General features: G+C 37.0%; 1 protein-coding gene across 2 annotated transcripts in view; it reads right to left on the minus strand.

Annotated features, from left to right (window-relative positions):
• Nucleotides 1–589: 589 nt before the first annotated feature.
• The window catches only part of GCFC2 (GC-rich sequence DNA-binding factor 2), a 37260-nt gene continuing 24882 nt past the window's right edge, over nt 590–12967 (minus strand). For both annotated transcript variants that reach the window (XM_055123435.1, XM_055123434.1), the window contains exons 13-17: nt 10534–10610; nt 8726–8792; nt 4852–4998; nt 2590–2714; nt 590–1870 (exon numbers count right to left, since the gene is read on the minus strand). In XM_055123435.1, the coding sequence (XP_054979410.1) occupies nt 1753–1870; nt 2590–2714; nt 4852–4998; nt 8726–8792; nt 10534–10610 (534 nt within the window). In that variant the 3' untranslated portion in view covers nt 590–1752. The remainder of the gene's footprint in view (nt 1871–2589; nt 2715–4851; nt 4999–8725; nt 8793–10533; nt 10611–12967) is intronic.

The raw sequence follows: 12967 nt of genomic DNA on the forward strand, positions 1-12967 counted from the left end.
TCACAAAGAGAGTTACCTGATGCCATTTTCCCAATTCCACTGGTGAAATTCATCCTCTCGGTCCCACTGTCCATCAGCAGGAGTTTCTGTTCTTGAACAGCCTGCATCTCCGAGCAATGTACAGATGGTGAGACACACAGCCCTCTTATATGTGCAGATGTTTTTCCACAGGATTCTCATCAGACTAAGAATTTAAATTCCTAGTGTTTATGAGAGGGAACTACATTTTGTCCATGACTTTTCTATAATCATTTTTAAACCTTTTTAAAACTATTTTTCTGGATGAATGATACTGATTGCCAAATTCAATTTACTATAATGTTAAAAACTTTGACTTCAGGGTTCATGAATGATATTTGTCTGGTAGATTATCTACCGAGAATGAGGTAAGCTTCACAAATGCTTTTGATTATCCTTAACTCCCATATCATGAATAAAAAACTTGAGTTTCAAACTAAAATTCAGTTGAAAAGTTGGAACCTATCATTTTATAATAGTTCCATTCTACAAAAAGCAAGATAAATCTTTTTGCCCAAGTTTAAAAGGGAACATATTAACCAGAGTTAATTAAAAATGCAAGAGTCAGAGGAAAATTTCCAAATATATACTTTAATAATAAAAATATTACAAAATTTATATGTCACAAAGTATCTGCCATTTGTGTAAAAAAACAAGGAGAAATGGCCTGAGAGGGTAGCAATAAAAAAAGCAGTTACTTCTGCATCACAAAACTGTTTTGAAATGCCAAATACTTTTCAGAAATGGCTTGAATTTTCTAGTTATTCTTTATAATGAAAACTGAAAAAGATTCCATTCCATCTGATGAATCTTCACTGCAGCAGAAACAGCACAGCAAATTATTAAAACATGCAGATTTAAAACAATGGGAAATAAATATCAGAGGCCATGTACCCAAATCTTACAATATAATCAATTTCCTGATATTTTGGACTTTAATTATAAAAATGCTTGATTAAATAAATCACATGTCCTGAGTTCTTAAAAAGTTATTTCCTCTCTATCACCAATGACAAACACCTAACAAAGAGCCATTAAATTATCTAGCAAGAAGTGACTTAGTAAACCAACAGTATAACACAGGTCTTGCATAATATTGGTATCCTTCACTTAGAAAATTCATTAAAAGAGATGAATCTATATTCTCAAGAAAATACAATGGCCACAAACAATAACAATTTACTCTTGAGTAGGCAAAATAATTTCAAAGATTTTTTAACCCTGTTAAGTTTGCAGCGTGTTAAAGAATAATGATAATACCTCCGGCTAGTGAGGGTTCATTGACCTCTCATCCTGAGTGGGCAGATGACATTGGTAATACATTTTTGAAGGTGAAGCTTACAATAATTTATTAAAGGATAAGGCGACCATGTAATACAGTCCAATTAAGATTTCCATTTTAACTTTTTATAAATATGAGAGTTGCAATGAAGAAACTGAAAGATGGTTTTAGGGTTCAGGGAAGAAGATTCACCTAAGCTCAAACAGCTATGAGCATGGCTTCTCCAACTCTTTTAAATTAGAAAAGAAGCCAAAAGAGTTCAGTCGAAATAGATGATTAAACTCTTGCTGCTGCTGTGTGTTAATTTTTCCAAGTGTTGCGGAAGCAGTAGCCTGTTATGATACCAGAAAGTAGAAAGTGGGGGTACAAAATGCTACTTTTATTGAATTCTTTTCATAGGATCAGTGTGACTTATTTAAAAAAATTATTTAGTAACTTCCCGTAAGGTTTATTCAAATATCTTTTAATACTGGTTTAAGGTGGTCTAGATGACATTCTTCAATGATGGATTCAGCTTGATTCAGAGCTTTTATTTTCACCAGAATAAGAAGTATCTCCTTGACTTCATCCCTGTTAAATGAAACATTTTCTTTTAAAAATGCAGCGAATCAGAACCAAAAATTTTACCTTAAGATAATGTCTCAAATAGCATGAAATACTCAGATGCTACCTTCCCCACATAATTACAAACTTTTATTTTAAATACAGACTCTTCGTGGATGTATTCCCGAAGATTTTAATGTAAATGACTATAAAAAGGCATAAAAGCACAGAGCAAATCTGTCGTAGATCTGAGCTGTGCTGCTAATGATTGATTGTGCTATTTTGGTCAAAGCCTCATCAACTGCTGCAAATACGGGCTTTCCACTTGCTTTTGAAGAAATGGTTTAGCAATTGTCCTTACTAAGCAGCCACACTGACCTCTAGTGCTGTGAATGAGGAATCTGAAACAGAGCGAGCAGTTGTCCGGGAAACACCAAGCTACAGACCTGTACTTAACAAGTATCCAGACTGAAACTTAAAAACCTTACTCAATAACAGCCTTTCAACTTACAGTTTCACTCCTAAATTTCCTTTGATATACGGTTTTCTGGAAGTGCTTATTTTGGAAGACTGACATTTGAAAATATAAGAACTAATACACATGACATAGTGATTACAAAAATTATATGAAAATATCTATTATAGTAAGATAGTCAGAGATGGTTTAAAAACATAATCTTTCTAGAAATTGCTGTGAACAGAACACTTGAACTATATTATGGAGATATATGTAAAATAATCATTACCTGAATTCACTTTCAGATAATTTACGTGCAGTCTGCAATAAAAACTGGATGAAATTTTCTAGCTGGGGAATAGATGTTTTCATGACAGAATTTTCAAACCATTTTTCTGGTAAATATGCTGCTACCTGTTAATCAAAACATACAACTGTTTTTTTTTCATTTTTATAATACTAGTATTACTTAAGTTTCTAATAATCTAATCTCCAGTAATCACGCAAGCCACATATTACTGTTTTATTATGGTTTTAAGTTTTGAACTGTTTTCTTTCCCAAGTCATAGACACACACACACACACACACACACACACACACACACACACACACACACATTTCTGAGCATTAAATCTGCAAAAAAACCAAAATTTCTAACTAGATACTAAAAACACCTAGACACAAACACTTTGTTCAACTCAACTTTAAAGTGTGTATTTTTAATTCACTTCGTAGTACTGGGTAGGTGATCAAGTATATGACCTGCACAAACAAGTTAGACTAACAAAATATGGCTTTTGATCTAATTTAATACATTGCTTTAACTTACATAGCAGTAGGGAGAGTTGTATAGGCATTAAATAGGTGGGTGGCACATAATCTGAGGGAAAGTTTGATTTAAAACAGAAAAATGGTGACAGAAAAAAAACCTCTCAAAGCAGAAAGGGGTATAAAAGAAAGGTAAAAGAAGGGAAAGAAGGGGCCGGAGAGATAGTACAGCGGGTAGGGCGCTTGACTTATAGGTAGTTGACCTGTGTTCGGTCCCTGGCATCCCATATGGTCCCCTGAGCACCACCAGGAGTAATTCCTGAGTGCAGAGCCAGGAGTGACCCCTGACCATTGCCAGGTATGACTCAAAAAGCTTTAAAAAGAAAGAAAGAAAAAGGAAAAGCAGGAAAATACTGAGGGCATACTATTCAAAGAAATTTTCAGAAATAGGTTATGCTTCAGTTGGTAAGATCTGGCATCAAAAGGGAAAAACTGGGGCTAGAGAGATATACAGGGACACAGTGGGCAGGACACCATGTGGCAGACCTGTGTTCAATTCCCGCCACTGAATATGGTCCCTCTAAGCCAACAAGGAGTGATCCCTGAGCACTGAGTCAGGGAGCAAGCCCCGAGCACCACTGGGAGGCCCAATGGCTCCCCTCCAGTGTCCTCCCTCTCCCCTAATCTACACATCTCTGGTTTTAAATTAAATTCTGGAAGTAAAATTGCTATGCCGAGGGTACAGATTTTAAAGATTTATTATGCACTATATCAAAACATGGTCACTCCATCTCTCCTATGAGACTCCAGAATTGCTAGAAAACTTGGGAAACATTTACATGGATGGCAGCTCCAGGATTCACTTGAGAACATGGACACAGGACTCTACTGAGAATTATAATGTAAAGAATAACAATAAAAACAATCTGTTAACAAGACAAATCATCTCCTTATTGTACAAGTTAATTTCTCTGATTAATTATTTCTACATGTTTAGAGACTGTAAACCTTTTTCTGATAAAATGCCTGTTACATCTTTTGGCCAGTTTTAATTAGACTATCTAAATTGCTTACTGACTCATAAAAATTTTTTATTGAATGCAGATATTAATTCTTGTTATGTGCTTAAACCTTTCTAAATCTCCTAACTCCTTCTATAGCTTTTTATTACCAGAAATTTCAAACAAATAATAAAAAAAGAACAAGGGCTAGAGACCTAGTAATATAGCAGGTAAGGCATTATTTGTCTTGCACTTGGCTGAACTGGGTTCAATCAACAGCATCCCATATGGCCCCTGAGCCCTGCAGGAGGAATTCCTGAGTGCAGAGCCAGAAGTTACCCCTGAGCACTGTAGGGTGTAGCCCCCAAACCAACCAAACAGAAGATAGGGAAAAAAATAGCCAGCCTAATGATTCCAATCCTCCAGTTTTAGCAATAATCATGTAGTTTTGTTAATGTTTTAAAATTTATCTTCTAAAAAAAATTACAACACAGTTGTAAGATTTATATTTTAAGTATTTATCAGAAATGTATTGGTATTATAAAAATATTGGTCTTGGAATTTCATTAGAAATTTGTATTGGTAATGAGAGGTATGGATTGGGTTTTTTTTTTTTTTGTTTGGTTTTTTTTTAGTTTTCCTTTCTTTTGTACTGGTAATTCAAGCCAGTATGATAATTCTTAAACACTAAAGGCCGTTTCTGGCCTTTGAGTCTTATTTTTATATGTGGGTACTACTCTAGGAATTTAAAAAGTAAAATCAGGATCATTCTGTGACTTACCTGGCTGCACTTTTTAACAACATCCGGGCCAGCTGTGGCATTGAAAAGAGCTCTCAGAAGGTAACGGTTAAGCAGTTTCCCGAGGCCTAGCTCAAGCAAGGTGTCATCTGGGAGGAGACCGGCCCAAAGAAGAATATTGTGGAAGAGCTAAGATGAGAGAAAATATCAAGCAAGTATCTATCATTGCTCTAAAGGAAGACTACATACAACCCAGTTGAGAGTTGGTCAAAATCAAACTCTTAAACTCCCACTGCTTAAGACAAGTCAATTTTCAAATACCTGCTTTCCAATCCACCTATTTGCTCATTCTATTATTTAAAAAAATTTTTTCTTTTTAATTTTATTTTAGGGTGGAGCGATAGCACAGAGGGTAGGGCATTTGCCTTGCACTCGGCTGACCTGAGTTTGATTCCTCCGCCCCTCAGAGAGCCCAGCAAGCTACCGAGAGTATCCTGCCCGCACGGCAGAGCCTGGCAAGCTACCCATGGCGTATTCAATATGACAAAAGCAGTTACAACAAGTCTCATAATGGAGACATTACTGGTGCCTGTTCGAGCAACATGATGAACAATGGGATGACAGTGCTACAGTGCTAATTTTATTTAAATGAATCACCGTAATATACAGTTACAGACTTACAAACTGCATGATTACATTTTGGTCATACAATGTTCGAGTACCCACCTCTCCACCCGTGACCATTCTCCATCACCAATATTTCCAGTATCCCTCCCACCCATCCCCACCCTTTCCTCCCACCCTCAACCTGCCGTCTCTGTGGCAGGCACATTCCCTCTTACTCTCTCTCTCCTTTTTGGTGTTATGGTTTGCAATACAGGTAGCAAGCGGCCATCATATTTGGTCCATAGTTTACTTTCAGCACGCATCTCCCATCCTGAGTAAGCCCTCCAACCATCATTTACTTAGTGGTCCCTTCTCTATCCCACCTGCCATTTGCCCCAGCACATGAGATCGGCTTCCAAGCCATGGAGCAACTAACCCAAATCAACCTGAAATGTTGATCACAGTGTTTCTGATTCAGTACCCTCCTCTCCCATCGCCTGGTGCCCCAGAAATGCCAGAGCTTTGTTAAGAGCAGCACTGATACCAAGGGAAGCCCTGAGGCCAACCCCAACTCTTCACTGTTCTGATAGATAAAATTTCATTTTTGTAACTTAATCTGGAGGCAGTAAGTCAAATATTCATGGGAAATACTAATAAAATTAATAGTAGGTTGCCTTTCTCTCTTCTAAATCTAGATATTTTTGTGAGTGTTATGCCTTCCGCTTGAATCGGTAATTACATCCACTTTACATGCATGCAGTTGAAGTAATACACAATAACTTGTGGACACTCTTGGTTGATCTCGCTCACTCTTCTTGGAAAGTCTCTTCTCTGCCTCAACCAGTAACAAATTTTGATTCACTCTACTCAAACGGTTGGTGCTAAGATTATGTATGACCTCCTGTCAGATACAATCATCATTTTTATTCTTTCTCCTAATTCTCTTTGGTGGTATTTAACTCTTTATTTTCATTTTTAGAAACTACTCTTTATTTAAATTTCCCCGATGTCACTCTACCACTTCATTTCTTTTTTTCGTTTTTTGTTTTTTTTTCTTTATTAGTTTATTTTTAATTAGAGAGTCATCGTGAGGGTACAGTTACAGATCCATACATCTTTGTGCTCATGCTTCCCCCATACAAAGTTCAATAACCCATCCCTTCACCAGTGCCCATTCTCCACCACCCGTAAACCCAACATCCCTCCCCCCCTCCCCAGTCCCGTCTCCCCCCACCCCACCCTGCCACTATGGCAGGGAATTCCCTTTTGTTCTCTCTCTCTCTGATTAGGTGTTGTGGTTTGCAATAAAGGTGTTGAGTGGCCATTGTGTTCAGTCTCTAGTCTGTATTCCGCCCGCCTCACCCTTCCCCCACATGACCTCCAACCACATTTTATTTGGTGTTCCCTTCTCTGAGTTACCCAGAATGAGAGACCAGCCTCCAAGCCATGGAAACTATCTCCTGGTACTTATTTCTACTATTCTTGGGCGTTAGTCTTATAGTCTATTATTCTATATTCCACAGATGAGTGTAATCTTTCTATGTCTGTCTCTCTCTTTCTGACTCATTTCACTTAGCATGATACTTTCCATGTTGATCCACTTATATGCAAACTTCATGACCTCATTTTTTCTTACAGCTGCATAGTATTCCATTGTATAGATGTACCAGAGTTTCTTCAACCAGTCATCTGTTTTAGGGCACTCGGGTTTTTTCCAGATTCTGGCTATTGTAAACAGTGCTGTGGTGAACATATAAGTGCATATGTCACTTCGACTATACTTTTTGGCTTTTCTGGGATATATTCCCAGCAGTGGTATTGCTGGGTCAAATGGGAGCTCAACCTCTAGTTTTTTGAGAATCGTCCATACTGTTTTCCAAAAGGGGTGTACTAGCCGGCATTCCCACCAGCAGTGTAGAAGGGTCCCTTTGTCTCCACATCCTCTCCAACAGCGGTTGCTTTTGTTCTTTTGGATGTGTGCTAGTCTCTGTGGTGTGAGGTGGTATCTCATGGTTGTTTTGATCTGCATCTCTCTGACGACTAGTGATGTAGAGCACTTTTTCATGTGCCTTTTGGCCATTCGTATCTCTTCCTTGGTAAAGTTTCTGTTCATTTCTTCACCCCATTTTTTGATGGGGTTGGATGTTTTCTTCTTGTAGAGTTCAACCAGTGCTTTATATACCCTTGATATCAACCCCTTATCTGATGGGTATTGTCTACCACTTCATTTCTATGAAGATTCTTTGAAGATTCCATATACTCTGCCATCTCTAATAGTTTCTATTTTCTCAGGCATCACCCAATGTCGTCAGAGCTTCTCTGTGGTGGGTTATGGTTCCAAATAAAGTCAAATACATAGCTTTAGTTGTAGCGCTTGCAATTTATACACATATGTTCAATTACCTAGATACATGCTATACTTTTTCCCCATGTATTTCTATAATTTTCTATTTTTAGAATAGATCTTTATTTCCTCTAAACTTTTTCTTCTTCTATATACATTCCCTCTACTATTTAAAAAAATGTCTGCACAAGTCCCCAGGTTGTCAAAGTTAAGAAACTTGGTTAGTATCCTACATTCTTCAAATGTAACTTGTAACCAAGTCCTTTCAATGCGTCATGATAAATGTCTTTTGAACCTATCTACTTACCATTCTTTTTGGTACTGACTTAGTAATGAATCCACCCTTTACCTTTTAGACCAGGGATTAGTTAAGTTAAAATTGTGGGTAAAATAAAACTGTGGGTAAGCTAAAATTGGTATTTATATTTTATATACTGTCATTGTCATTCCATTGCTCATCGATTTGTTTGAGCGGGCACCAGTAACGTCTCTCATTGAGAGATTGATCGTTACTGTTTTTGGCATATCCAATACACCACGGGTAGCTTGCCAGGCTCTGCCGTGAGGGCGCGATACTCTTGGTAGCTTGCCGGGCTCTCCGAGAGGGGCGGAGGAATCGAACACGGGTCAGCTGCATGAAAGGCGAATGCCCTACCACTGTGTTATCGCTCCAGCACACATTGGTATTTATATTATATATAAATACATATTTATATACTTTAATGTTTGAAAACAGTTTTTTCTGTTAAATTTTGGAGTCTACTTATAATTCAACAAGCATAGTTACCTCATTCTTTACATACTGTCTATGACTGTTTTTGTACTATAATGAATTATTTAAAACACATAAATTGTCTAAAATGTTTATTATCTGATTATTTATAAAACAAGTTTGTTAATCTTTGCTCTTTGATAAACTTGATGCAAAAAGAAAAAATATTTTTATTTTTGTATTTTTCTATTTACCTTTAGACTTGACCAGAATTGTCTGTCTTGGAACTTGGAATGAGGTGAACTTTTGTTTTCTATAGAACTAATTTGAAACAAAAGGGAAAAAAATAGAAAAAGAGAAAAAATACAACTGTTAATCATTTTTTTTTGAGATTTAATTAAAAAAAAATTATTGAATCACCGTGAGATACAGTTACAAAGTTTTCATGTTTGAGTTTCAATCATACAATGATCGAACACCCAACCCTCCACCAGAGCACATTTTCCACCACTAATATCCCCAGTATCCATACCCCCACATCCCAACCCTCCCCCTGCCTCCATGGCAGACAATTTTCCCAATACAATTTTCTCTATTTTTTGGGAATTATGGACAAACTGTCAATCTCTCAGATACAGTTAAAAGGATTTTTTTTAATCAAACTAACTTTTAATGGAATATGAATTGAGCTGTTCTGATAATATTTATCAAAAATTATAAATGCATGCATGCTCTAATCTCCAAAACCCATTTCTGAAAATGCTTTCTGTAAATATACTCATACATATACAGAATTGTTATTTATATCATTTTACTATTTACATAATCAATCACAATAAACCTGTATAACAGCATATTATGCAGCTTAAAAAGAAATGTGCTAATTATTGGTGATGATAAGCAAGTATCTGAAAGATATACTAAATTAAAAACAGGAAGAACAATGGTTACAACTGTTCACCAGACACTTGCTTTGTTATATGTAGGAAGGATAAAAATATAGCTTATGTATTTAATTGCATGAAGTTTTGGAATGATAAAAATTACTAACAGTAATTTAAGTGTTAGTTAATTACCATGTATGTGTAGAGTGAAGGAAGGGAAAAAGACAGGTAGATGAGGCAAGGAATGGGAGAGAATGAGGCTTCATTTTAGTATAAAAATTACAAGTATACACTCATACTTTAATCTGTTATCTAAAACATTACCAAACCAACCTCAAGGGCGCAGAATTTATGCCTTCAGGCATCTCCATCATTCAAATGAACAAGAAGCCTTAGACACACTCCTACCTTTTCCCTGTCTAAAGCTCTTCCAGCCTGTGAATACCCCATGGATTGCTTCAGTTCATCATCTATTATAGAACTCTACCTTTTTAGCAAATGCATGAATGCACATCAACTACTACTTTGTTTCATAGTTTAAGGTAAGCTGCTGCTGGCTCCTCAGTGAGGTTCTGGGTGTTATGCTTGCCTTCTCCGTATCGGGCACTGTTCTGAGTGTGCTGTGCATCTTCTTAATGTCCTATAGGGAGGCATTAATCTAATGCCTATTTGCACACAAGGAGAGTGGCAAATAGGAAGGGCGATGGTATAATATCAGGTGGTGAACCTGTGCTTCTGTGCTCCAGAGTCTGCTTAGAAGCACAACCCTCTGCTTTCTACTTATATTCCTGGAAATACATTAAAAAACCAAATCAAAGCCTATATCCTCATGCCAGCATCACAAACAGCAGAGGAGATTGAGACATAGCTAAAACCTTACCGATATCTCAAAAGGTAGACTGAACAAGTGTTTTGAGAATAATAACCCTTTTTCTATTACCTTTTTGGGGGACATTACATTCTATTTTGGGTGAGGGGGCCACACTTAGTGTTCAGGGCTCACTCCTGTTCTGCCCTCAGGGCTTACCCCTGAGCTTGGCAGACTGTATGTGGTGCAGGGGACAGAGCTGGGGCTGGCTGTATGGAAGGCAAGCCTCCTACTCACTCCAGCCTGGTATTCCATTCTTAAACAATCTACAAATGACTATTCCCCGTATGCAGAAATGAATAGCTCTTACCTCTTTGGATACAAAGGAATGAAAACGTCATCTTCTACTGCCTTCTTCATTCTTGAAATGATGGAGTTAATTAAATCCTATTATTAAACATTTAAGAGTATCAGTGAGAGTTGTAGGTGGAAATATATTTAACCCCCCAAATGTAATTATAACAAAAAGAAACAGGTGTTAAAATAACCATGGGTTTGGACTAAGACCACAGCTGTATATTTTCACTGCCCTGCAGCATTCTACTGCAAAAATACTACTGATAAGGCGTTTAGGGAGTTTCTCGTCTGGGCATCTAGTATGGTGTTCCATAAAAGTTCTTGTATATATTTCCTACAGGAATGCATGTAGAAAGAGTGGATACGCTGGACTTGATGTAAGATTAAGTGGAAGGAGGAAATCACGAGGGACAAAGCATGCCATAAGGAGAGGCAGAGATCAAGGATGGTCTCTCTCATGTGCGGGATAGAAAGAACCCAGGGTAAGGGAATAACTAATGGCAAACGCGACAGAGCTTGAGAACTGGTCTACAGAACTGAGCTGAGCTTACTAAAACTAGTCCCAACAGCAAACAGCAGCCTGATTCCAAATGCCTAGCGCAGGGGTGTGGGTGCAGGTCTTGCAACTGCCAGCCTGAGCAAGGGGCTGTACATGAGACCCCAGCCCCAGAATTGCAGGGTCAGCCAGACACCTGACGCCCAAAGCAGTGCTGTACTGAAACTGCTGCCAGCTGGGCTGAAGGCAGCCTCCGGAGCACTGTTTGGGGGGCCAAACCAAATACAGGACAGTGAACAAAGCTTGGACCAAAATATTTAGTCACAAGCATATAGAAGATACTCTGTTTTTATTTTCCTATCAGAGATAAGGACAAATAGTCGCATACATGTGGCATATAATGCAAAGTATTGAGATTTGTAGGTAGAAGCCAAAAGCCTACTAGATGAGGTGAGTCCAATCCTACCTTCTTAAACTGTGGGTCATGACCTCCAGTGAATACTGAGGTTGCTTTAAAATATGAGTTATTGTCAATAAAAGTCTGATTTGTATACTTAATTTATATACTTATATAGCAGGGTTAGAGTGCTTGGGTAAAAGAGTGTCGCAAGTGGAAACAAAGTCCTAAGCTAAATAACTTACTGGGCCCATACTAAAACTGTTGGTTTGTATCCTTCCCACATCACAAATGCTCTCATTTCTATTATCATCAAGCTCATTGACTACTACTCTATAAACTATAGAAATAAACTTAAATTCATATTGGCTGATAATCTGGATCTGAAACAAGCATATTAGCAGTTATCACGATCCTAATAAGTTTAATCCCCACTCCCCAAAAAGCATCCACTAAATATTTTATAAGCTATGCTAACATTTATATGTCTTATACTAGTTATCGTTATTAATGTAAAACTCTGGCCAATAAAAATCACAAACATTTTTAGATCTAGCAGCATTCTTCATAATAACAATAGCCTTTGTCATAAAACTTGGACTGTACCCATTCTATTTCTTATTTCATTTAAGATTACAAATTCCAAGAAGGCAGCTCCAAACCACTGTCCGCCTTTTCTTCTTTTCTCCTTCATAAAAGCAATTCCAAGGGCTAAAAGGCATCTGGATATACATGTGATATACTGTGTTGCCTTGGTTTTTAACCACCTCAGTTCTTCTATCCTGGGTATTTAAGTCTTTCAGCTTCTCTCATTTTCTTAAGGCTCATATAAACTACTTTACTAATGTAACTGAATGTATATGCAGCATTTTCAATAAACAGAATAATAAAAAAGCAGAGTACCATAATAAGATAAGGTTCAACAATCTACCACCAAGCCTCTATAAAAAGTTCTTCTTTATGTCTTATGTTCAATAAAACTCAATCCTAGATCAAGTTAGATGGAACTCTATTCTTACTGAACTTCAACTTCCTAGTGACAACTGCTCTTAACTCCAGCAGATTATAAGTGACCAGCTACTATAATGATGATAAACCTAATTTTAGGATCATTGTTAAAGCAAGATAACAATGCCACTAGACTTTTATTGAAAGAACAAAGATAATGATTCTTTTGTTTTTCCCTTCTGGATGGAATGATTTTCACTAATGTATTTATTCCTGTTCATAATGGTAGAATGAATATTTACAAATAAAAGGTGGCTGACTGGGACATGAGATCATATGCAAGACTCTGAGTGAAAAAATAGCTGAAGAGAATGAAAGTAATAATCTGGGCTTTATTACATGCATATTCATTCTTTAATTAATGATTCTATTAGATGGTTCAAAAAATCAAGGCCTATTTTTTCATCTAAAGGAAAGAGTCAAAAATATATTTTTCCTCAAAGCTTTCCTCATAACTACTCCATGTGCATATTCTGTAAACAAGGGTTTCTAATAAAATCATATTTACTTCTAAACAAATAAAGAAATTAATAACCTCAGAAATTA

This window comes from Sorex araneus, chromosome X (assembly GCF_027595985.1).
Source record: "Sorex araneus isolate mSorAra2 chromosome X, mSorAra2.pri, whole genome shotgun sequence".
Taxonomy (NCBI): Eukaryota; Metazoa; Chordata; class Mammalia; order Eulipotyphla; family Soricidae; genus Sorex; species Sorex araneus.